At 32.0% G+C, this 25,875-nt stretch overlaps 3 protein-coding genes across 3 annotated transcripts in view; 2 read left to right on the top strand and 1 right to left on the bottom strand.

The window, feature by feature from the left end:
- The first annotated feature begins 5,358 nt into the window (after window positions 1-5,358).
- On the top strand, window positions 5,359-6,639 carry LOC129981465 (uncharacterized). The gene has a single exon (XM_056092312.1). The coding sequence runs from the start codon at window positions 5,359-5,361 to the stop codon at window positions 6,637-6,639; it is 1,281 nt and encodes a 426-aa protein (XP_055948287.1).
- A 27-nt stretch (window positions 6,640-6,666) lies between these two features.
- On the top strand, window positions 6,667-7,908 carry LOC129981464 (uncharacterized). The gene has a single exon (XM_056092311.1). It carries the CDS (start codon window positions 6,667-6,669, stop codon window positions 7,906-7,908), a length of 1,242 nt encoding a protein of 413 aa, XP_055948286.1.
- Window positions 7,909-17,444: 9,536 nt separating this feature from the next.
- The window catches only part of LOC129981358 (proton channel OtopLc-like), a 72,891-nt gene continuing 64,460 nt past the window's right edge, over window positions 17,445-25,875 (bottom strand). The window contains exons 6-7 of the mRNA XM_056092179.1: window positions 23,244-23,427; window positions 17,445-22,115 (exon numbers count right to left, since the gene is read on the bottom strand). Coding sequence (XP_055948154.1) covers window positions 21,139-22,115; window positions 23,244-23,427 — 1,161 coding nt within the window. The 3' untranslated portion in view covers window positions 17,445-21,138. The remainder of the gene's footprint in view (window positions 22,116-23,243; window positions 23,428-25,875) is intronic.

The raw sequence follows: 25,875 nt of genomic DNA, 5'->3' as shown, positions 1-25,875 counted from the left end.
ATTTATGATCCTATCCGAAAACGTTTCTCAGGAATAAGATATCATTTTCCACAATTATTTTTTAATGCATACAATAAATTTGATACGTTGCAACGGATAAAGTATCACGATCTTATGTTTGAATTTTGTATTATTGTGCACGGTGGCAATTCTCAGAAATAAGATATTTTATTTGAAAATGATTAATTACAAACGTTTTAACGGATCACTGATTAATATAACATACTAAAATTCTGCTTTTTTTTAATTATAAAGAAGTTTGGAAAAATACTTGGAGGTGCACACGGATAATTATTACTTTTCGTTTTGAATGAATTCCGATTCTTTATTTGAATGTTTACTAAGAAAAATTTTGTACGGCAATAACATTTGTTACCTTCATTGAATTTTCAATTAAATGATTTTATTTCTTTTGTTAAGCATATCGTAAAAAAGGTAAGTGAACGAGCCAATAATAAGTTCCTCTAATCGGATAATAAAAAAATATTAACTCATTTGTATGCTAAATGAAATTTAATCTTTTTTATATAAATTATTGAAGATATGATAATAAAAAATGGTTACAATAATCGTTTCAGTTTTTCATTTCTTTACTAATAAACTGCATGTACGTATCAAGTTATGTCAGCTATCATCAACTCAGCTATCATTCACTTTAGCTACAATGCTTATCATTATTTAATAAATGTTTCTGAGACTGATTTCATTTTGTAAATGAATTTTGAATTATTGCAACAGACAAATGTATCAATGACGGAATAAATCTCATGGCAACTTCATGTGTGGAATATAGAACTTTTTTTTTTAAATCTTTCCTTTAAGCTGAGGAAGCCAGAATCGGTATCACTGAAGTTAGAGGATTTATTATACATCATAAAGGGTTTATACTAAGAAGGAAGGTTTTAAGAAGGAACAAATTATTTGTTCATTATTTGACAGTCACAATTATCTGTTAGCTCCAAGCGATTCTAACAGATGGCTGTATCTGTTGACTGGATTGAGTAAGTATTCTAACAGATGGCGCTGTGTTAAAAGTACCAACGTTTCACATAAGCTACAATTTAATGGCATAACCACCACGTGTTGCTGAGGCTAAAGTATAAGTTAAATTTATTTCGTAGTAAACGCAATACAATGAAATTCAATTGTTCTTACTTTTTCAATTTTTGGTATTAGCATAGCCGACCACGTGATATTTAGACTGAAGTATAAATTGAATTCATATTATAGTAAAAGTAATACAGTGGAATTCTTCTTGCTTTTTAATTATTAGTGCTTCATTGTTCAACAATCTTTAATTAAAATGCATGTTTAAAACAATCATTCTTATGGCAAAGTAATGAAACACTTCGATTGGCCATAAACATGCGCGTACAATTGCAAAATGATCGATCAGCACAAATATTTTCTGAACAATTACTAGATATTTAGAACGGTAAAATGGAACTGCAACCAAATGCGCAATGCATTAAACTGCCAGACAATTTCTGCACTGTTTTTCAGGGAAAAAATGAATTGATTCAGAGTATTTTTCCGGATATACAGAGTAATTACTTGAATCATAACTGGCTCAGTTATCGGGCTATTTTGGCAGCCAAAAATGTTGATGTTAACGAAATTAACTTCCAAATACAACAATTGTTACCAAGCGATCTGATGTCTTTTAAATCAATCGATACTGTTGTTGATGAAAATGATAGTGCAAATTTTCCAATTGAATTTTTAAATTCACTAGATATACCTGGAATACCACCACATAACCTTCGATTAAAGATTGGTTCACCTATTATTCTCCTGCGTAATTTGAATCCATCTCGATTAGGCAACGGTACGCGTGTGTTCATCAAAAAGATAACCGGAAATATACTTGAAGCTACCATTTTAACTGGAAAGTTTAAAGGAGAAGTGGTCCTGTTGCCACATATTCCGATGATACCATCAGAATCTACGATACCCTTCAAAAGGTTACAGTTTACAATTCGTTTAGCTTTTGCCATGTCTATAAATAAATCTCAAGGCCAAACAATGTCCATTTGTGATTTAGATTTGGAAAATCCGTTTTTCTCATGGGCAACTATATGTTGCATGTTCACGTTTAGGAAAACCGTCAAATCTTTTTGTGTTAGCTAAAGACAGGTTAACCAAAAATATTGTGCATCGATTAGTGCTAAATTAAATTGAAATTAAAAGTATTCATAATTCAAAATAATAAACATTATTGTCAAAGATTTAAAACTATCTTCCCTACCTACCTCATTTATAAGTTTAAGTGTTACGTGTTTTTTACTAACAACTTTGTAATGTACTCATTTGTTACAAACTTAAATACAAAAAATAAAGAAATTTAATTTTTTTTGTATTGATTTTTGCTCAATATCAACGGTACTAGAAAATCAATCATGGAGGTCCCCATGTTTTTTTACAATGGTATCTGTGTAAAAAAGCATGGTGGTCCCCATGACCGTGTTCTCCTACTGTTTCCCTTGAATAGTTTACTACTATGTAATATAACAAAAACCTTAGCCACAGCAACGAGTGGCCGGGTCTGCTAGTATATATATATATATATAAATATAAATGTTTGTTCTCTGTTTAATACTCTTTTATTTTACCACATTTAAATTCAAATATTATTTAATGCTTTTCCCGTAATTTAATTCTTTTTGTCTTTTTTAGTATCCGAAAGAATAATAATAAAAAAAGCAACCTTTTCTTTTACATACATAAAAGAAGTATATTTAAAAAATTATCCTTTTTAATATATATTTATATAAATTTAAAACATATATAATCTACCTTCAAATTGGATAAAATTTTCAATCAATCAAACTTGTGACACCATGAAAAAAACACTTATAGACAATAAAAAAATAAATGAAAATGATAATTAAATGAGCTAAATATTTGTAGGAAAGAAAATATCTATAATTATAATAAAGCGCAATGTATGTGCGTGTGTTGGCGCTCTACAGGCGGGACCTTTTGACCTACAGATACCAAATTTGACACATGTATACTTTGAAGAAGGGAAATGTGGACCTCGGAGCGAGTTTTTTTTTGAATTTTTAATTAAAATTTTAATTAATGAAAAATTAAGTGAAATTGTGGCATTTTTCCGTTATAACTTCCTAAAATATTACAGCACAAAATTGATTTTTACATCATATTGAATTTTTAAAAAAATAATATTTTCCATGATACTAATGTTTTAACCTATAAATTAAATTTTTATTTTTAATGAATTTTTAAAAAATAATTTAATAATATTTTTAAATAATTTAGTTCGCACAAAATGAGAATAAAATTTAATGAGTGCGTCTATAACGTTGCACGTGAATAAGAAAAAATTAGCTTTTATCAACGCGTTTCCATCACATTGACAAAGCTCAAATTTACAAAAATAAGTTAAGTATTATTTCAAAATAAGCATTTTAAATACATAAAATTGAAATTTTCGGCACGTGTCTGTCTGAAATGAAATATATATAAAATATTATATTTTCTAAACAGTGCATGCGAGGAAACGTTTTCCATGATATTTTATAATACCTATATTACTAATTCAATGAAATAGTTTTATTCAAGGCAAATATGGTTTAATATTACAAGATATTCACTCTAATCAGAACCCAATTTGTAAATCTTTCTAATTTGTAGACCTTTTTTAATAGACATACATCTGCAAATGAAAGGATCTAAATGAAATAAATAATTATATTTTATGTAATTTGTGAATTGTATTTAACAAAATATTCTTGAGATGCTAATATTTTAAATAAAAAATATTGAACTCCGATCATCAAAATCAATCACTGACTGATTTGTGAAAATCTGAATATCACTATTCTATAAAATCGAGCGATTTTAGATTACTTCATCGACCGACTCAATGAGGCCAATCATCTACCAGAATTTCTCAAGAGTGATTGGCCTAGATTATGAGAATGTCAATTTTTCTAAAATCGTAATATTCACAACTTGAATATTACGATTGATCGTAGAAGATAGAAACTTTTATTTATTTATTTAAAAGTTGGAGTGTTTAGAATATTTTGCAAAATATGATTCCTTAGGACCAAAGGACTATCTGAAATTTAAACTTCATAATTTTTTGAAGTATATTTATTTATAGCCCATAAAAATATTGTTATTGACATCATTTAAATCCTTTTGAAAATAGAACTAAAAACTGAATTTTAAGATGAATCCTTGAAATTTTTGTTGAATAATTCATTGAGAAATTATAAATTATGAAAATTATTCAGTAGTGTGCATAAGACCGAGCGATCGAACGAAAAAAAAAAACTTTGCTTGGTGTTAGTAAAAAATGTCCTTAAATTAATTGCAGCTTTATCATTTCCATTTTGATTTAAAATTCAGTTTTACGGGTGTTGGTAGAAAATTAGAGAGAAATGCATAGAGCGATGAACAGAACTGCTTAAAGCTTACATAATAGTATAAGTGAATTATATGATTATCAAAATCTGAAAAATATTTTGCTTTAAAATCTATTATGAGACCAAGTTACATAAAATATTACTTGAACATTTCAGCGAGCATTAAGACTGGCGAACCGGCTGGTCGCCAAAGGCGGCTAGTATTTAATAAATTAGAAGAATTTTTAAACATTATATAATGCATTAATTTATATACAAAAAAAATTCGGTTACTTAATTAGTTACTTAATTTTTCATAAAGAAACTAGCCCTAAATGAGAAACACTGTTTTGTTTTAATAACTAAAAGATAGCTGTTAGAGTTTTGACTCCCTCCGGTGGAGAAAAGGGGAAATTCTGTTCCCCTAACCAGATGTATTCGAGACGCCGACGCGGCGACATGTACATACTCTCTCTCCCGTCCTTTGTGTTGTGATGTGTTTGTGTGGTAGCTTAGAAATGTCCGTGTCCATATATGTGTGAAAATAAACCTATGAAAGTTCAACTCCTGCTTCGTCATTTATGGAATTGTCATGCACTGACTGAACATCATGGTGACCCGGACGTGATACGTTGAAATTTGGAAATTGAAATTTTTTTTGGAAAGCGTGACAATTTGGAGGAAGCACAGTGAGGAGCTGAAACCAGAGGTGGGCACATTTATTATTTGTTCTAAGCTTTTTTGAATGATTTAGTTTAAAATGGATATTAATAGATTAAAGGAAAAAAGGAAAGGATTACGTACTAATTTCACGAAACATTTAACTAAAATAAAAAATTCCTTAAGCAAAGAAATTTGTAATGAATATACGAAAGAAACAAAACTTAACGAGCTTGTGAGCTTAAAAGCTCAGCTCACGGAAAAATTGAAGGATTTAATTAGCTTGGATGAGAGTATTCAATTAATTATAGATTTAAGCGAAATGGAAGGAGAAATTGAGTTATGCGAAGATTACAAAGACAAAGCAATCGAACTAACATCTAAACTAGAAAGACAAATTGAAAATTTGAGGGATATTCCACAAGTAAGGACAAACAGTCCAGTTACAAATAATGCGGAAAATGTTATCCCCTTAAGAAATCAAAGTGTTAATTTACCGAAATTAAATATACAAACTTTTGAGGGCGATTGCAGTCAATTTATAGATTTTTGGAATTCCTTTGAAGTCGCAATTCATAAAAATGATTCATTAACAAAAATTGAGAAATTTACTTATCTAAAAACGTATCTTCGTGGAATTGCCTTAAATGCTGTATCGGGATTTTCATTAACTGAGCAAAATTATGATGCGTCGATACAGTTATTAAAAGAAAGATTTGGCCGAACAGATATAATCATATCTTCTCACATGCATAAACTTTTATTGATTGATCCAGTAAAAACTTGCTCAAATGTAACAGGCTTAAGAAAAATGTATGATGCAATAGAAACCCAAATTAGATCGTTGCAATCATTAAATGTAGCTACAGGTACCTATAGTAACCTATTGTGCCCTGTAATATTACAAAAGCTACCCGAAGAATTAAATTTAAACTATAATCGTCACCGTAGGGCAGGTGAATTATTTGATATCACTAATTTAGTAGAATTCTTAAGAATAGAAGTAGAGTGCAAGGAAGCTTCTTTATTATTAGCAAACCCTAAAGTTTCTAATGTAAAGGAGTATTCATTTAGAAGCAAACCTGATCAAGGTTACAAAAATAGATATTCTTCGCATACGAATGCCTTAACGACACACGCTAATTCATTTCACCATAAATCTGAATCGAATCGTAAATTTAATCCAAAAAGAAACTATTATCCTTCTTCCGATGACAGAATGAGTAATCAAAAATGTATCTTTTGCACTGAAAAACACATGAGCCATGATTGCTCAGTAAATATTAATGAAAAGAAAAAATCGTTAATGGCTAAGGGAAAATGCTTTGTATGTTTTCAGAATCACATAAGAAAATACTGCAATAGTAACTATCAATGTAAGCTCTGTGGTTCTTTTTCGCATAATTCCTTAATTTGCGAAGGACAGCAACCCGATACCGTAACTAAGAATATTTCCCCTCCAGTCGAAGAAGGGATTTCTATCCCCAAAGAAAATAATACCGCTTCTACCATGGTATCTTTCAGCACCGAACAAAATAAAAGAAAAAATAGGGTCCCTGGATCGGTTTTATTACAAACATTTTCAGCTGTGGTGACCGGATGAAGGGGGAGTAGGACGCACCTGCGTTGCATGTTGGATTGCGGGGCCAATAAATCCTTCATCTTGAGAGGGGTGGTAGAGGAATTGGGATTGAAAACAGTGGGCAGGGAAGTTCTAGCTATTCACACTTTCGGAAGTAAAACCGCTGAGCGTCGTGCTTACGATATAGTGGAGATTACGTTAAGGAATGTGCAACACCCGACTCGGTGTGTTAAAATACAAGCGGTTGTTTTCGAGTCGATTACCTCGGCGAAAATTCATACTCCATCGCAGTGTGTTAGAAACATAGCGTTGGAAAAGGGAATTGAGTTAGCAGATGTTAGTACTTCTGAGAGGATTGATGTCTTGATTGGTTCGGATTATATTTCAGACATTTTAGGAGAAAGGAATATAAGGATTAGTAAAAGATTGATTGCAGCTGATAGTATTTTCGGATATTTACTGCTGGGAAAGGAGATGGGAATTGATTGTAAGGAGATATCTGCTAACCATTTGATCGTCGAGGGTGAGGAATCGAGCTTTGATAGGGTAAAAGATTTGTGGTTATTAGAAACGATTGGGATAAATGCGGATAATGAAGTGTCGCTTTCAGATAAAGAAATTTTAAACTCGTTTCAACAAAATACGACGTATAAAGACAAAAGATACGAAACTCGTTTGTTATGGAAGGAGGATAATAAGGCATTACGCAGTAATTATGAAATTGCAAAGCGTCGTTTATTCGGTTTAAGCAAAACATTAGATAGAAACAAAGAATTATTTGTTAAATACGATGGCATCATTAAAGAACACTTAAGAGAAGGTATTATAGAACGAGTAGATTTGAATTTAGACCAAAATATAAACACAGGTTATTTTCTTCCACATCATGCTGTAGTGCGAGAACGGAAGGATAGTACAAAGGTTAGGATTGTCTTTGACGCATCATCAAAGGGAAAAGGCGCGTTATCATTAAACGATTGTTTAGAGAGCGGACCGAACTTAAATCCTGATTTACTTGAAGTCTTGTTGCGGTTTAGGTTAAACAAAATTGCATTTAGTGCAGATATTCAGCGCGCTTTTTTAGAAATAAGGATCGCCGAGGAAGATAGGCAGTTTTTAAAATTCTTATGGATAAAAGAGGATTGTCCTAATCTCGGTTTCAGCCCTCACAATATTGAAACATTTCAATATAAAAGAGTCACTTTTGGAGTGAAATGCAGCCCATTCTTACTTGCCGCAGTTATTAAACTGCATTTAGAAAAATTCGAAAGTGAATATGAAGAAGCATGAAAAAACGCAGAAAGTGACCAACGGGAAGGTGAACTCTAGTTTCATAGTGGCGAAATGCCGCCTAGCTCCATTGAAAAAATTGAGTCTGCCCAGACTCGAACTCATGGGAGCCCTTGTTTCTGCCAGATTAGCAGAATACTTAAAACGAGCATTTCCCTGGATTACATCGGATCACATCTTCTTCTGGTCGGATTCTCAAATTAGCCTTCATTGGATAAAAGGAGACCCTCTACGATGGAAGGAGTTTGTGAGAAATCGCGTACGGGAGATCCAGGAGAAAACCAATCGAGACCAGTGGAATTACTGCAGAGGAAAGACGAACCCCGCAGACAAGTTAACCAGAGGACTGTCTATCCGAGTGTTAGCGCAAGATGATGTTTGGTGGCATGGTCCAGACTGGTTGTTTAACCCAGATCTATGCCTTGACAACACAGTGAACAGTGAATTCAACGAAGTTGAAGTAGCAAACGAACTAAAGAAGGACTATGTTCCAGCGAGCAACCTAGTAATGACTATAACCGGAACTAATTGTGATGATTTTCTCGACAAACTTCTCAAAGTCACAAATGACTATGTAAAACTGATTTGTATTATTTCATATATTTTTAGATTTTCAGCTAATTGCAGGTACCCTCAGTCAAGGACTGCAGGGCCCATTACGGCTGGTGAAAGGATTTAGGCAGAAAACCAATTAATCCGAATGGTTCAACGTGGTAAGTTTAAGGAGGAAATTGGGGATTTGAAAAGAGGTAAGAATGTTTCAAAGAAAAGTAAACTGTCAACCTTAAATGTATTTTTGGACGAAAATTATATTCTAAGAGTGGGAGGCAGGTTAAAAAATTCCAAATTAAATGTTTATTCAAAATATCCTATTGTGTTACCATCGAATCATATTTTAACTTACAATATTTTAGTGCATTATCATAAGAAATATTTACATTTGGGAGCACAGGCTTTGTTGTATCAAGTACGTCAGAAATTTTGGCCAATCAATGGTAAACATAATTGTAAAAGGGTGATATTTAATTGCATTACTTGTGTGAAAAACAAACCTGTTTTAACATCCCAATTAATGGGTGATTTACCAGCTGATCGCGTAACTCCTAATCATGTATTCAACATTACTGGTATTGACTTGCTGGCCCATTCTTCTTAAAATTCAAAAATCAGAGAAAAGGTATATTGAACAAAGTTTATGTTGTAATTTATGTGTGTATATGTACTAAAGCTTTGCATCTTGATTTCGTTACTGATCAAACATCTGACTGTTTTATTGCAAGTTTAAAGCGTTTCTTTGGAAGGAGAGGTAAATGTGCAAAAATTCTTACCGACAATTCCAAAACATTTGTCGGTGCAAACAAAGAACTTAAAAAGCTGTATAATCTCGTCAACTCTCCTGATCAATGTTTAAGTGAATTTTTAATTTCAGAATCTATTGAATGGAAGTTCATTCCACCTAAATCACCGAATTTCGGAGGTATTTGGGAAGCCGGAGTAAAATCCTTTAAATTTCATTTAAAACGCGTACTAGGAAATCAAAAACTAAGTCTGGAAGAATTCCTAACAATTTTGGCTGAAATTGAAGGTGTCCTAAATTCTAGACCCCTTACTCCACTATCTCCAGAATTCGACAATTTTGAAACTTTGTCACCTGGTCATTTTTTGATTGGCAGACCAATTAATGGAATTGCCGAACCATTGTTAATTAACTTAAATGAAAATCGATTATCAAAATGGCAAAAAATTACAAAATTTTCTCAAAGCATATGGAAAATATGGAAACGTGATTATCTTTGCAGTTTACAACAACGTTACAAATGGAAATTCAATAAGAATGATGTAAAACTCGGAACACTTGTTCTGATAAAAAATGAAAATTTACCTGGAACAAAGTGGTTGTTAGGAAGAATTACTGAAGTTTTCCCAGGTAATGACAACCAAATTAGAGTAGTCAATATTAAATTACCAAATGGCAATATAATAAAACGAAATGTTCGTGATGTAGCTATTTTACCCTCTGGAAATGAAGTGTATTAATGTTATTGTTATTTGTTTTAGTTTATAATGTATATATAATGGAATTTAATTATCAGAATTGTATTTGTATTTATACTGATTGTATAATTTGTATTTTTGTGAATTTATTGTTTTATTGTAACTATTGTATGCAGTTTTATGAAGGTCTTCATCCGGGGGGTGGATGTTAGAGTTTTGACTCCCTCCGGTGGAGAAAAGGGGAAATTCTGTTCCCCTAACCAGATGTATTCGAGACGCCGACGCGGCGACATGTACATACTCTCTCTCCCGTCCTTTGTGTTGTGATGTGTTTGTGTGGTAGCTTAGAAATGTCCGTGTCCATATATGTGTGAAAATAAACCTATGAAAGTTCAACTCCTGCTTCGTCATTTATGGAATTGTCATGCACTGACTAAACAATAGCTTTTACGATACAGCTTCAAAACAACTTGAGCGTCTGTATTTAATAAAATAGAATGGTGCATTGTCGAAATTCGGCATCGTCCAATAAACTGTAATAGGCTATTGTTGTATATTAGTATAATTAATAGGTGATAACTATTGTTGTTAGAAGGGCCCCGATATGACGTTCTATCCTCATATAGGTACTCAAACAGTGATTACTAAAATCATCAGAAAAATATAAAAAAATGCATTAATGTAGTATTTGATGTATTTTTATAATTAGTGTTAAGCCTGAGTTTAATGACCTAAAACATCTTCTCTAAAAACTCTATAAAATTGCATAATTATTTAATGACGTTATTGCAAATGTAAACATAACAAGGAGCAGGACTAGATTTTAGACTCTCATCCAAAGGATTTCCCACTACTCTGGGGCCCACTTCCGATTGGCCTAATTGGCCAGTTTTCCACTGGCTATACAAACCCAGTATGCTTGATGGGGTAGAACAGGTAACTATGATGAATTAAAACAAGTGAGAATTAGAGACATAAAATTTATTTTCGCATTCTAATTAGTTCTTATTACGTGTTAAACAGCACATTCAGGGCTTACTTTGGAATGATTTTGAAACCTGCAATTTTACAAAAGTTATTCTTATGTCCCCTTAAAATTATTAAAATAAAAGTGAAGAATCGTAGATCGCAAATGGACATAATCTGAAAGGTATGCTGGAATTGGTTAATAACTACCTGCATGAATGCTTTGTCTGAGACATTCTCGTATGGAAACAGTGTTGAAAGAAAAACATCCATCGATTACACACGTATGCTAACGCCGAGTTTTAGTGAAAAGAAAAATCATAAAGACAGTCGAAACCTTAGTACTGTTAAACACAAAACGGATGCTGGAGATCATTTGTTCTGAAAACTCAAGAGAAACATTGCCAATATCATGATGCTAAATATTATTGAATAAATAATATATTTGGAGACCTAGTATGATAATTTCCTTTTGCTTAACTCTTTATATATGGTATATTTTAACGCAAATCGAAAAATTGATATCACTCATTATCATATAGCTTAATATTTTATTTAAAGTTTTTAATTTAATTGGCAGTGCTAGACATCATAGCCTCTAAAACTCTCATCTGGCATCAAGCATCTGGTCAATTTCCATCTTAAACCATCAATCGTTGATCAAAAAGCTAGACCTTCAATTGTTAAAAGGGGTCTTTCTTCAATTTCTGCAAGCTTCATTCAATTGTTCTTCTCATATCTGTTTTATGTCCTTCACAAGTTTTGGTGCAGCCTCATTCTCAAAATGTGCCTTGCTTTAAATGCATTAACTAATGGACATAGGTAGTAAGAAGAACCTCAAGTCCACTTTGAAGACTGCAACTGTTTGGCAACAATGTAAATGGTTTTTTTTAATTTAATGTTTCTTCTTTTTAAATCAAATGCTTATCACTTTTAATGTGTTTTTGTGCATATAATGAGTGAATAGTTAAGTTATAACCAGTTGGAGTTGTGTCCCCAAAATTTTCTCACATACTCTCTAATAAATTTGTCAGGTCAGAGAATGCCTTACATGATATTAGCGTACAATAGTTACGAAATACTAACTTTTGGCTTGAATTTGGCATTTTTACTGAATCTATCGTGTCGTCCTTGGCGAATTATTTGTATATTAATCCCTGGCCTGCATTTAATAATATCTAAAAATCGAATTTGTGCTTCAGACATGTTTTTCTCACCCGATTGAAGCAAAAATGTACTCACAAAATTTCATACCAAATTTCAGATATTTAAGTTATTGCGTTTTTGAATGATCGCCTTCACATGTTTTTGAAAATACAGATCGACAGGCGATCAGCTCTCTGTTGATTTGGTTCAAAATTTGATATTGATGTTAAATCTGTATAACTAATTTTATCTATGTAGTTCTCTCCGTTTTGTTATTATTGTATTATTTTATATTCGAACAGTTGGAAGATGGACTTCCTCTGAACAGGTTCTATTCCAAAGTTGATAGAAATCTGCAAATTTGGTGTAAAAACCCTATACCAAATTTCAGCCGTCTAGCTCAGAATGGTTTTCAGTTATCTTTGACACAGACAGACATTTTCCAAAAATGTGTTTTTCGAACTCGGGGAGATCTAAAACATGGAGATTTATCAAAATTATTAGTTAGAATTTTTTGACGATTACTATACTTATCTCTATACTACGCATACGAGAAAGTAAAAAAGGTAGTTATAATCAAGGAATCGAGAATACATTTATAAATATAAACATTTTTCAAAAAAATATTACAGCTAGTCTTGGTCTTCCCTACAATAAAATAATTCTCTGAAGCTTTCTCAATATCAAAATTTTAATAAAAGAGCTCACATTTGAATAGAAATCTGTCGAAAATGTTTCCGGCGATTAAGTAACGCTACAACTATATGGATGGTAATAGTAACAAGATGATGCTTCCATCGAATTTTTATCGGGCAAGGATATCTTCTAAAATTTACAATAATCGAAATGCATTCATTTTGAAATAACAGATAAGTCTTGTATCATCTTTCACATCAATGCAGAAATTAATACTTTGAATAAAGTGCCTTTGGTAATACTGGGTCAAGGAAATAGTTTCTCATATTTTTCTACAAATGAAAGCATTATTATATGTCATATTGAAAATCATATATATTGGCTTGAAAAATAATAAGTAATTGAATATTAAAACAGTTCCTCTTTTATTTTAACATATTTGGTTTGATTTGTGAGGTTTTTTGGCGCAAGAGCCACATTTGGCTAAGCTGCGCCATTAACATATTTGGAAAAGTGCTTCTCAAATCTAATATTCCGATGTCTAGAAGAATAATAATTTTTAACGGAATAATAATGTTTGGAGTTATTTTTCTTGGTTCCATTGGTTTAATTCATTCCCATTCCATTTCCTTGGTTTCTTTTCTTTCCATTTGCCCCTGTACAGTAAAATAAAAGTTGAAATAAATCGCATAAATTGTATTTCTCCACTTCTAAATACAAGTAATAAAAATTATAAATTTCAAATTGTGCTTTTTTTGATAATTTTTAGACATAAAATTATAATCTGATGATAATGGATCAGTTTAATTATGCGGATGGTTTTTCACAGTTCATTTTGGGTCATGTTAGTGGGATTAAAAATATAATTTATTTCATTATCACAAAGTTTGATATATTCTCCTGATCTCCAAAAGGATTTTTCAGGACATTAGTGTACATTTTTATAACAAAGAACTAATAAATCACGATAAAATAATTTTCAAAAAGAAAGTCAATAAGTAATATAAGCAACATTTTTTATCAATGTTACTGTAATTCAAATTAGAAAAGACCAATTATGAAAACGAACAATAACAATAAAATGTTTCTGCAGAGAAAGCAAAAGAATATTCATTAGCAAATGACAAAAAATAAAGCAGAAACCAATATTTTTCACCTAAAAATTCAGAATTTATGAAGAAAATAAAAATCATAAAAATCTAATTGTTCTTATTCAGGTCGCATTGTACACCACGCTGTATGTTCTCAATAGCAGCTTTCCGATAGCAATAAAATAAACGAAGTTCAACGCCACAGACAAATAAAATGGTAATTTTCACATGCATAGGAATTGACCTCCTTTCAAAGTTCTCAATCAAACCGTGAATTGCGAAACCATGCCGCCTACCTCACCTAAAATTTTCTTATTACTTGTGACATTATAGTGGCTGAAGTCTTTACAGGCGCATTTGTGACCGATAAACATACAGTGGTGGCCAAAAGTGTGGACATTTTTTGAAAGTTTCATGTTTTTCAACTTTGCGTGCTTGTAGAATATATTAATTTTCACTTAAATACAAATGTTTATATATCAAATTGAAGGTAATTTAATGTAGAATTTAATAACAAAAACAATATTACAATATCTGTATAAAAAAAGTTACGCTTATTTTAATAGAACAAACAAACACAAATCGTTTTGAATAATGACATGTTTTGTAATAAAAGCGTACTAGCCAATCACAAAACTGTTCTGAGGACCAATCAAATGTCCGTAACTATAGTTTAGATTATTTGGATGGTAAAAGAGTTATTGTTGTGGAAATATTTTGCGGAATGATGCATACTAGTACAATTAAATAGAGTACTGCTGTTTTTTAATATTTTAAGTTCTTTTTTTAAATTAAACTAATTTTAAACAATGTCACCAACAAGAAGAACTGATTGGACATCTACAAAAAGAAGCCGAATTGTCATATTGAGAGAAAATGGCCTCTCTTATGCTGAAATTGCAAGACAAGTTGGTGGTTCAGTGACTTGTTCTGGTGTACGAAAGTTCTGTTTACGTTACGAAAAAACGAAATCAGTGGTAAATAAGGCCAAAAAAAAATGCACAAGTGCTACTGCCGATAGAAAAATTAAACGGCCATGCCTTCAAGATAGAAAAATTTCATCAGATGCCATTAGATGTGAAATGAGTGCAGCGGGTATTGCAGTAAGTTCAAGAACAATAAGAAGAAGGTTATCAGGATTTGGACTACAAGCTAGAATTCTAAGGAAAAAACCATATTTAAATCAAAAGTAACGCGAAAAACGAGTTAAATGGGCAAAAGAACACATTAAATGGTCAGAAAATCAATGGAAGCAAGTAATCTGGAGCCATGAGACTAAAATATCGCTCTTTGGTAGCGATGGTAGAAAATACGTGAGACGTAGAGTATGTGAAGCGCTTCATCCTCATTGCATTGAAGCAACTATGAAAACCACAACAAATGCCATGATTTGGGCATGTAAGTCTGCAAATGGTGTGGGCCGAATTCAAGTGATTGATGGCATTCTGAATGCCAAAAAATACATCGAAACTGTCCTGGAACCAAAATTGATACCTTCCATCAGGGATTTCTTCCCCAACAAAGCACCATTTATTTTTCAGCAGGATTCAGCTCCATGCCACACAGCAAAAGTATGCAAAGCATGGTTTCAAAATAAAGGCATATATGTATTACCATGGCCAGGAAACAATCCTGATCTCAATCCAATTGAAAATTTGTGGCGACGTTTGAAAATTCTTGTACGACAAAAACGTCCATCCAATAAAAGACAACTTATTGAATCTATAATTGATTCTTGGCACCATGTTATTCCGAAAGATGAACTCCAAACACTCGTTCACTCGATGAAAATACGCTGTGAAGCTGTCTTAAAAAATAAGGGTTATCCTACTAAGTATTGATTGTGTATCACTTTAAAAAAATGCAAATCTAAGATACATCTTACTAAAATTAGCGCAACTTTGTTTGTAATACAGATATTGTAATACTGTTTTTGTTATTAAATCCTACATGAAATTACCTTCAATTTGATATATAAACATTTGTATTTAAGTGAAAATTAATATATTCTACAAGCACGCAAATTTGAAAAACATTAAACTTTCAAAAAATGTCCACACTTTTGGCCACCACTGTATGTCTTTAATTTAAACCACTTGCCCTTGAGGAAAGGGCTTCTTTTGCAGGCAATTCAACAATAGCGGTGGCTAGATCGACAGCAGATAGTGGATACTAAGCTTTCAGTGAAAAAACCGAGAGAACATTTTTTTGAAAACAGTGTGCATGGAAGACAATCGTTTTACTGTACAACTATCTCGGAGAGAAGATCATTGACTATCCTCATATGTCTACAGTCTAGCATTGCAGAGATTAAATGCTGCAGCCGAGTATTTAAAGCACAATATTTACCCGAAGCATAAGAGAATGTGTTTGAAGAGAGGTTAAGAGGAGAAATTATAGAAAAAAAACCCAGATGATCCAAAGGTTCCAGCGCATTATTTATCCCACCATCCGTGACAAAAGAAAAAAGTTCTGCTAAAATGAAAATAATATTTGATGTTTCAGCAAAAATGAAAAGTTCTGAGATTTCCGATTGTAAAGAAAATCTCAGATGAAAAAATTCTAAAGCAACATAATATTTATCACACTACTTGTGATAAATGAGCACAGCAAATAAGATAATAATGAATTTCTAAGTAAAAGCGAAAGGCTTTCGACGTTGCTTAGAAAAGGGCGAAATCTAACCGAGTTGATACCAACAATTTTAAATGGATTTTGTGAAGAGAAAATAGGAGTTATTGTAGATATCTATAAAGTTTTCCTCCAAATAAATCTTTCATTTGAGGATGATTTCATTATCAGTGAATTTCATAGAATTCAAGAAGTGATTAATTAATTTGGCATTTTCACTGCATAGTTGCTTTCCGAGAATCGTGGTTTCTACCATTTGCATTTATACTTTAAACCTTTACATTTAATTCTTGATCCATTCCTTGATTGTACTTTGTTTTTATACAGTGCTGAAGCTTATCATAAAATCTAATATATGTACAGGATACAGCTTACTCATGATTTTTTTTTTGTATATGACAAATGAAAAAACAAAACAAAATTTAATATTCATTATTTGATACATTTTTCCCCCGAAGCTTCCCATTTGAGTTTTTAAGATTCTGTACGTTGCTTTTTGGATTTAACACATTTTTAGGATCGACAATGAAGGAACCAAAAGCCAAATGACTCTACTATAAATAGGAACGTCTTTAGAATCATCAAGTTTTTGCAGTATTGATTCAATCTCTTTCAAGAGATTTTTTTTAAATTAGATGCTCCTCTTGGATGACTTCAGTAAAAAACAGAACGTTTTCTAATATTCAGGAGATAATTTTGAAATATTTCCGAATATAAATTAAATTAAAATATTGAGAAGGAAATAAAATTTATTAAATTATACATATTTGTTTTGCTGCATAAGTTTTTATATATAATATATTTGTACCATATTGGTATAGATAGATTAGTTATTGCGCTATCAAAGTTTAAAATGTATATTCTTTCATCACATTTTCTTTTCGGTAGTTTATGATGTAATAAAGAAGAAAGATTTGAAAGGTTGATTTCAAATAAAAGGAGACAAAATAATACTATAATGCATATTATAAAAAAGGTATTAAAACAGAAATTATGACCTCAAGCAATAGGACGAGTATTACATATGCTATGTATAAAATGTTTATTGACATATTTCACATTGCAACAATAAAAATACGTCATTGAAAATAATAATCTATCCTAAATAATGAAGATGAATGTGTGTATGTGTCTACAGAAAAGATTGATCTATAGCTCTCCAAATTTGAAACATATATACCTTGATAAAAGGTAATTTACAACTCGGATTGATTTATTTGAAATTTTAATTAATTAAAAATTAAGCTGAACTTTGTTTTTTCTCCCATGATAACATATAAAATTATTATCGCACAAAAATTATTTTTACATCACTTTGAAATTTAAAGATTAATTTTTAATGATACCAATTTAATAGTCGTGCGAATTTTCGATACATTTTGGCAATTTTTAAAAATATTTTTTTTTGCCGAATTTTTAATAATGAATTACATTGTTGATCTGAAGTTCAAACTATTTTCATTGTTTCATCAAGTACTTAATTGCGTGATTTTCTTCCATTGTTAAGCGAAAAAAAAGAGGAATTTGTTTAATAACCTGCGCAGTTTATGGAATTTATATATATAAAAAAAATGAAGTTACAATATCGAAAAATTTAGAAGACAGATGAACAGAATATTTGTATCTTTAATAAATTTTGATGTTATGGGACCATCTCCATTAGAAAAGTTCATGTATACCATAAACAAAACTTAATGAAGACAATCAAAATAACGCGGCTTTAATGTCAGACAGTGTGGCGAAATTATGAACATGATAACGATTAATAAAAAACGATTTATCTGAAATTAAATATAAACAATAGTCCCTGCGAATTAACTGGTCGCTCGAAGCGACTAGTATATAATGTTTCCAACAAATAATATTTAACAGCATTATTGATCATACATTCAGATACCACTTTATTAGAGAACTATAAAAATAACAAAAATATAAACAAAACACAATAATTCAACATATCCTTACACTTTTAAAATTTGTCTAAAATAAATATAAAATCATATCCTCTGTGTGTGCTTTAGTTTGATGATAAATGCAATTAACAGAATCTGATTTGATAACTTTTATCTACAGTACTAAAAGGCTACCGAAACATTCTTTTTAAACTCCATGTTTAAAAGACAAAGAAGAATACTCTTCTCATTAAATTTGTTATAAACAAACACATATTGGTCTGTAATCATTTTATTTGCAGAAGGTGAAACATTTGATAAGCTCCAGTATTTTTCTCAGTTAGTGTGTAAGAGTCTTTAAATGAAAATTATTTAATTAAGAGATCTACAACAACTAACAGACACTTAATTAAAATATAATTGCTTCATAATTATGTTAATAATTATTCTTTTTAAATAAAATCGCATATTTATTTCGACAATGAAGCTGGGATTCATTTAGAAACCAATAAATCTAAAATAACTGAAGATAGATGGCGCTGGTATTAAAAAAAAAGGATGCATTGAAAGGATGCTGCTTCGACAATTTGTATATTTCAGTAATCACTCATTTGCAATTTGACTTTAAACCTAACCCAGACTCCTGAATCACCTTGTCCTTATACTAATGGCATTCCTTTGATGTTCTTCATCTATTCTCAGATGATGCTACAACAACACTCCGAGATAAATGGTTGCCGCGTAAGAATGCACGGAAAAATATTGCTCTATTTAGGCATAAATTACTGATTCAGATTTGTTATGTAGCAGTGAGCATTTTATTTTCCGACAACATGCTCACTCATCCACTTCTTTTGCAGAAGAATGGGTATTGCATTCATAATGCAACGAATATCAGATTCTTCAATAGTCATTTATCCAGTGTTGCAATTACCAATTCAGGAGTACTTCCAAAAGTGGTAGTCACTTTCAGGCATCCAAGATTTTAAGGTATTGTCCTACAAATTGGAATTAGGCTAAATATAATTAGTATATGAATATTAATAGGTATTAAGAGTATTATTAATTATCTGGGCCAGTAATTCGCTCAACAAAATTTGAAAAAGTATTTTTTTTATAACATAAATAACTGTACAGCCGTTTAAGCATTACGATAAGTCGATGAATAATATTAAAAAAATATTTTCAATACTGTAATGCATTCCCCATTTTTTTTACAAATTTCGAAATTTTTGTAAGCAAAAGTAGGCAAAAAAAAAAAAAAAAAAAAAACATTTTTTTCCCCCAAGAAACCTTTAAAATTTAATTTTTTTTTACTAAATAATTTTCGGTTTTGACATTTATTTTCCAACGCGGAAAACTATTTATGAAACTTTGGCATACACTTTTTATTTCTTTTAATTAAAGAAACTAATGAAGAATAGTGTCACAATATTTTACTGCTTTTATTAGTCCTCCCTTTTTAAGATTACTTTATAAAGTAGCCCTTTATGCAAGGTTCTTGTGGAAACGAAGTATAGTACAGATTGAACAGTATTAAGAATTCAGTATTCACCAATGAATGTCTGAAAGTATCTCTATTTTTTTTTTTCTGCATTGTGATGAAACGAAAAGGAAGCAGAGTTGCAAATCAAATCAGAACGAGTCTATTTCTTTTTCAAATGTGATGCACCGATACAGACGTTTCGTTTCCACCAGCACCGCGGATCAAGAAGTTTCAAAAGTTAGTATAAGAAATATGCGCATTCGATAGATTATATAAGATTTTTTTTTTTTTTTTACGAAATGATGAATGAATAAATGTTTATCCAAGATTCAAAAAATGCTATTTATAAGAAAAAATTGCAAAACTCAAAAATTAAAATTGGCAGTGAAATCTTACACAGCTTCAGAACTGTCGATTTATGAAACATTTTGTGGGCCGTTTGAACAGCCTGCATATGTTCGTGTGTTAATCAAAGAAATATATTGACTTGAATAAACATTTGATGCATGTTCCTTCCAAATGAAGTTTGAGCAAGTAATGAATGCCATATCAATCATTCATTACTGGAGTGACTTTATTACCATTGGAACATGAAACATATACCTTGAATGCATTTAAAGTTCTAAAGTTGTAAAGGCACTATTATAATATTTTTTCTACTCCTTCAAGATGTTAACACTTCTGAGATTAATAACTAGAGCTTCTGAAGATGTTATGTTTTTGATACTGCTTATTGTTATCACAATTCTGATGTTTTCCTGCTCCCTGAAGGTACCGCCGTTTCTCATAGTTGTCTCTGAATGCCAGAACTTCGGCATATGAAATAGTCAGGGCTATTACTTCTGATCAGAAAAAAAGTCAGAAGCATCCATGATTAAAAGAAAATATCATTTCTGCCTTAAGTGTCAGAAATAATACGATTGATAGCTATTGAGTAATAGCTAATAGAGAACTGAAGGTAGTAGTCTTGTGACAGTCAGGGATTTCGTCAATATAAGTCATAAAATGAAAAATGACAGTCTAAGTTATAGATGAAATTGGATGTAACAATATTGTTTCATATGAATGAAATGCTCAACTAGAAGTTTATGATCGAGTTTCACAGTCTTCGGTTATTCAGAAAGTTCTCTGAATTTCCAACAATTGAGGCAAAAAAAGAGGAAAAGCTGTTACGTTTGCTTTTGCCTATCGTATTTTTGTGAGTATTCATGTCTGCGAATGGCATAGCTTGAGAGAGAAAGGCAAAGAATTGAACACCATTGTTTAGAAAGAGTATAAGAATATACTAAAATCCGAATTATTTTACATTGAAGAAAAGATTGACATTGACTGTACCAAAAATATCCTCTAACTATACAACAGTTCCTTGGAAAACATTTCTAGATATTTACTTCGAAATGCCACCAAACCCAAAATGCCAAGCTTCGAACAGGTAAACAGTCGATTGAAACCTATATAACATGACCAATGGCACTGTCAACTGGGTGATTAATTTCCATGGAAGAATTCCGAATGATTGTAATTGCAACTGCGATACTGCTTGATCTCTTCCACCAGCAAATGTATCTGTCACCCAGAGAACTAGATTACAAAAGGCCAGGAACGTGATAACTTGACGACCGGGACGAGAATTCTCATGAGGACATTCTGAAGAGCATTGTTTCTGCCCCAGTCGGTGGAACAGAATCGATTGTATCAAGGCGTGGACGATGCATAGAATGGCGTCCGTCATTGCAATCAAAACGCTCCCACCCTGCGAAAGGATCGAGAGGGCCGATTGGCTGCTCATCGACGCCAGATTACCATCCTGCGAAGCGGCCACTAGTGTGCATCCACTTTGAACAAAGAGGGCACATATTCCAATGGTTTGAAGTATTTGGTGGAGAGTTGCGCACGAGTCTCGGTTAGTGCGAGTGCACATACCAGCCACTCTGCAAAATCCAAACAGACTTGCTAACAGGGCCAGGAGTAGAAGACCAGAGTGCGTGCAGACCAGAACCAAGACAGTCTCCTGCTTGAGACCAGGGTTATGGGCGAGAACGAAGTAGAGTATCAATGCGACGATTCCAACAGCTAGTACCAGCAGACCCAGAAACAAACCTTTGCTGGAACCTCTACAATCCATCCGTTGCTGTGGTTGTACCTGGTGAAAGGACTGGGAGTGGCTCTTGGGTGGCGGAATCTTCCAGAGAGCGTACTGGAGTACTGCGGCGGCTATGCAGTACTGGAAGACGAAAGGCTTGATGAAAGGTCGGGCTTCTGCCCAGATGACACCGAGGGTCGAGTTTCGATAGCAATTACGCAAGCGTAGCAAGTCTTCCACAACATCTGGAGTTTGCACTTGCCATGTGCAGTCACTTGAAACTGGAAATGAAAAAAGCATTATAATAATAAAATGTAAAAATGAGTAAATAAAAAAAGATAATGTTTGCAGTCAGGTGATACATATGATGCGCTATCACTGAATCGGCGCTATTGCCCGAAAGAGTGAACTTGCAAATGAAGAATATTATATCTAATAACTTTTCAAATTTTGAGGGTTAAATGAGTCACCCAAAATGCTACAAAATAACAAATTCAAATAACAGAATTGAAATTTCCTTCAATTTACTATAAGGACAGCATGTATTATAATTACAAAAAATGAGAACTTATTGAGATTTCATGGAATGACGTTTAATTTGATTTTTAAGAAAGGGAATCGATTTCGCAAGGTTTATTTGCATTCTTTACTTACCACTCTTTTTTAATCATTATAGGTAATTTTGCGTTATCAAACTTTAAAGGAATAATACTTTCTATTAAATACTTTATTAATGTTTTTCAATTAAATTTCATAAAATAATTTGAAATAAATATGTAATCATGAAATGAGGAAATATGAAATCTCACAAAATCTAAATTACTAGGGTAGATAATTGGAAAAGTAGAAAGCTTTTGACGATTGCTCCCGAATTTTAAATGTAGGTGTTTTGTAGAGAGTATAAAAAGTTACTGTAAAAGATGTAATCGCATAAAAGCCTTCACTATCATTTTCAAAAATCCTCAGCCCAGAATTTCTAAACAAGAATAAAAAAGATTCTTCTTTTGTAATAATGCCACGCTTCTTTAAACGACTTTTTTCTGATTTTTAATTTTGAATAAGAAAAAAGTCGTTTAAAAAAAGTTAATTTAATTTTTAAATGTTAATTTTAAAATTATAAAAGCTTAAAATAGATTTCTTACTTATCATAAAACTGTATGTTATGAGGACAGTGTCAAATGTCGTGACAACCGCTTTACACGCATTTAGGAAGGGATAACGGCAGAAATATTCATTTTGCTAGTAAATGGTGCTTTTTACTTTTTACAGTTTCAAATATGTTTTCTTCAAAATGTTCTAAGTATAATCTGACGACCTGTTTTCTCTTCTTATCGAAGCATGCACGAATACTCCATCCTTTTAAGACAAAGCGAAATATTTGTTCGTAATTAATTTAAAGATCACTTTACCATGAATAGAATGGTGTCCGTTTTTGAAGGTGTGAGCAGTAGGGTTGGGATCGAAAGTGTGCGTGTGTTTCAGCCACATCTCTGCACCGTCCCAAATGAACATGCGGAGCCAGAGAGCCAAGTTAGCGGCGCAGAGGTGCATCAGCACGGGATGCCTGCACCAGCCCAAACAGCCAATGGATCTCTGCAAGAAGAAAAAGGGTAATTGTTTCAAAAGAGAGAAGAGAAAAATGTCCAGGGGACAATGCCTGACATTGTAGTAAATGCAATCAATAAGCATCTTGCTTTAGTTCATATTATGAGCGAGAAAGAGGATTGAAAATGCTGCTTTGGAAGGAACACTTTTTCCGCGTGATTTTTTCTTGTTTAGTCTAGAATGTTTAACCAGTATTTTTTTGAAGCTATATGAACGGTCTATATAAAAAACACATGGCGTAGAGACTAGGGTGTAAAGAAAAAAGCCGTAATTCTTAGAGGAAACCATGGGGACAAAATAACGAAATTTTTGAAAGTCAAATACCGTAGTGGGTGAAAAAGGAATTAATTCACTCATCGATTTCCCTTTGTATTTAGAAAGCGTAACCTTCGTTGATGTACCTGAAAATAAAACACCCACCATGGATCATTGGAAAAGTCTAATAGAAGGTCACTAGTCAATCTTCGGTGAAATAATTCTTCGACACTAGTCAATTTTTGATGAGGTAATCCATTACATCTTTTCTATATTGTCTTAGACTTCAGAGAAACTTTAGGATTCAATTTAGAGTAGAATCTTCAGCGAGAATAGCATCGCACCTCAGTTTCCAAAGTCGTGATTCGTCTACAGCTGTCTGATTTTTTTCATTACGATTGAATATAAAACTCAAATGTTTTATGATATTGCAGGGTATTAACTACTTATATCTGCGTTTATGTTTTCTTGAGATGAGAAGAATGGTTCAATCAATCTTAGTAGTCCCTTCGAAGAAACAAGAGATTTGCATTGAATCAATTACTCAGAATGAAACCTTCTGAATTGATCCAACCAACCGGACTGTTATTAATAATACCATATTTTAATGTCTTCAAAATTTATAGAATGTTTTTGGAAATTAGAGATTCGACATCGACGTCCGACGTTTAATGTTCGAGATTCAATACTATCGAATATGACCCCATTAAGTCCTTTAAATTTCCCGCCGTGGGACAAATATCCACTTTTTTGTGATTTGAGAGTTTGAAGAATCTTATTCTAATCTCTTTTAAAACTGTGACTAGGAATTGCAATACCGGTATACCGGGATACCGAATACCGGTATTTTGTGCCATTTGTACAATTTTGTAATACCGGTATTCACAAGTTTAAATACCGGTTTTTCGGTATTTACTAGAAACTTTTAATTTGTCTCCACTATATGTTCAGGTATCGCGAGCACAGCAATATAGTATACGTTTTTTTTTTTATGTCTCCCTAACGGGCGAAATTATTAGCTAATTAATGGCTTAATTAATTGCTTAAATCTAAATGAGCGAAACATGGATTCTCCCTGAAAGAAAATATTGTATCCATAACGACTGATGGAGCAACAATTATGAAAAAAGTTGGAAAGTGGATTGGTGCAAATCAGCAGTTGTGCTATGCACATGGAATTCAATTAGGAGTAATAGATGTATTATACCAAAAATATAAAGAACAGAAGAATCCAAATACTGTGGATATAGAAACGTCGGATTCCAACTATATTACATTGAAAAATCGCACAGAAGAAAGGCATACCGAAATAGAAAATGTCTTATGGTATTTATATAATTCTAATGATTTTAAAAATGAAAATGAAAAGAAGAAAAGAAAATAACCAATTTAAATCTGATTAAGTTAAAGTTTCTAAAAATTTTTTCCCACAAACCTATTCACATTCAGAATTCGGTTCAATTATCGAAGATTATGATGTCACTACTGTCGATAGTGAAAAGGAATTGTCTCTTGAACAAAAAATTAGAATTAGCAATAAATAAAAAAATTTCTACGAACCAAAATAGAATACAGAAATCAGCTATACCCAAAACCATCCGACGAGAAATCGATTTATTTGAAGAGGAGGGATTTAGAGGTAAATACTTGGAAAAAGTATATCGCGCATTGCTAACAGTACCACCAACTAGCGTAGATGCCGAAAGAGCGTTTTCGACACCTGGTAATTTTTACACAAAATTACTTTTCAGGCTTAATGACAGTATAATTGATGCATTACGTTTTTTTAGATCACATTTCAAAAATTTGTAATAGTACCACAAACTGAATAGTGATATTTACACTTTTTTTGTGATTTAAATAAATAAGATGTTTCTTTACTTTTTTGTGATTATATACTGTTATAATTTATTAGTTACAAATTATTTTTTGTGATATTTACATTCTCTAACAAAACTGGCAAATAAAAAAAAGAAACACCTGTGTTTTGTTTCTTTTTTCAAAATTTCTAATACCAGTATTAAAACCGGTATCCCGGTATTAAGATTTAAAAAATACCGAATACAGGTATTGAAATTTTGGTCCGGTATTGCAATTTCTAACTGTGACGTACCTCTCTACTGCTAATGATCTTCTGGCAATTCTGCTTTTCCTTTGATAATCAATTCTAACACTCAATAA

Source organism: Argiope bruennichi, chromosome 8 (assembly GCF_947563725.1).
Source record: "Argiope bruennichi chromosome 8, qqArgBrue1.1, whole genome shotgun sequence".
Taxonomy (NCBI): domain Eukaryota; kingdom Metazoa; phylum Arthropoda; class Arachnida; order Araneae; family Araneidae; genus Argiope; species Argiope bruennichi.
This window is presented reverse-complemented; position numbering and strand designations above follow the sequence as displayed.

Coding starts and splice junctions, on each gene's coding strand:
- LOC129981464 (XM_056092311.1), top strand. CDS start 6,667: ATGTTGGATTGCGGGGCCAATAAATCCTTCATCTTGAGAGGGGTGGTA.
- LOC129981465 (XM_056092312.1), top strand. CDS start 5,359: ATGGAAGGAGAAATTGAGTTATGCGAAGATTACAAAGACAAAGCAATC.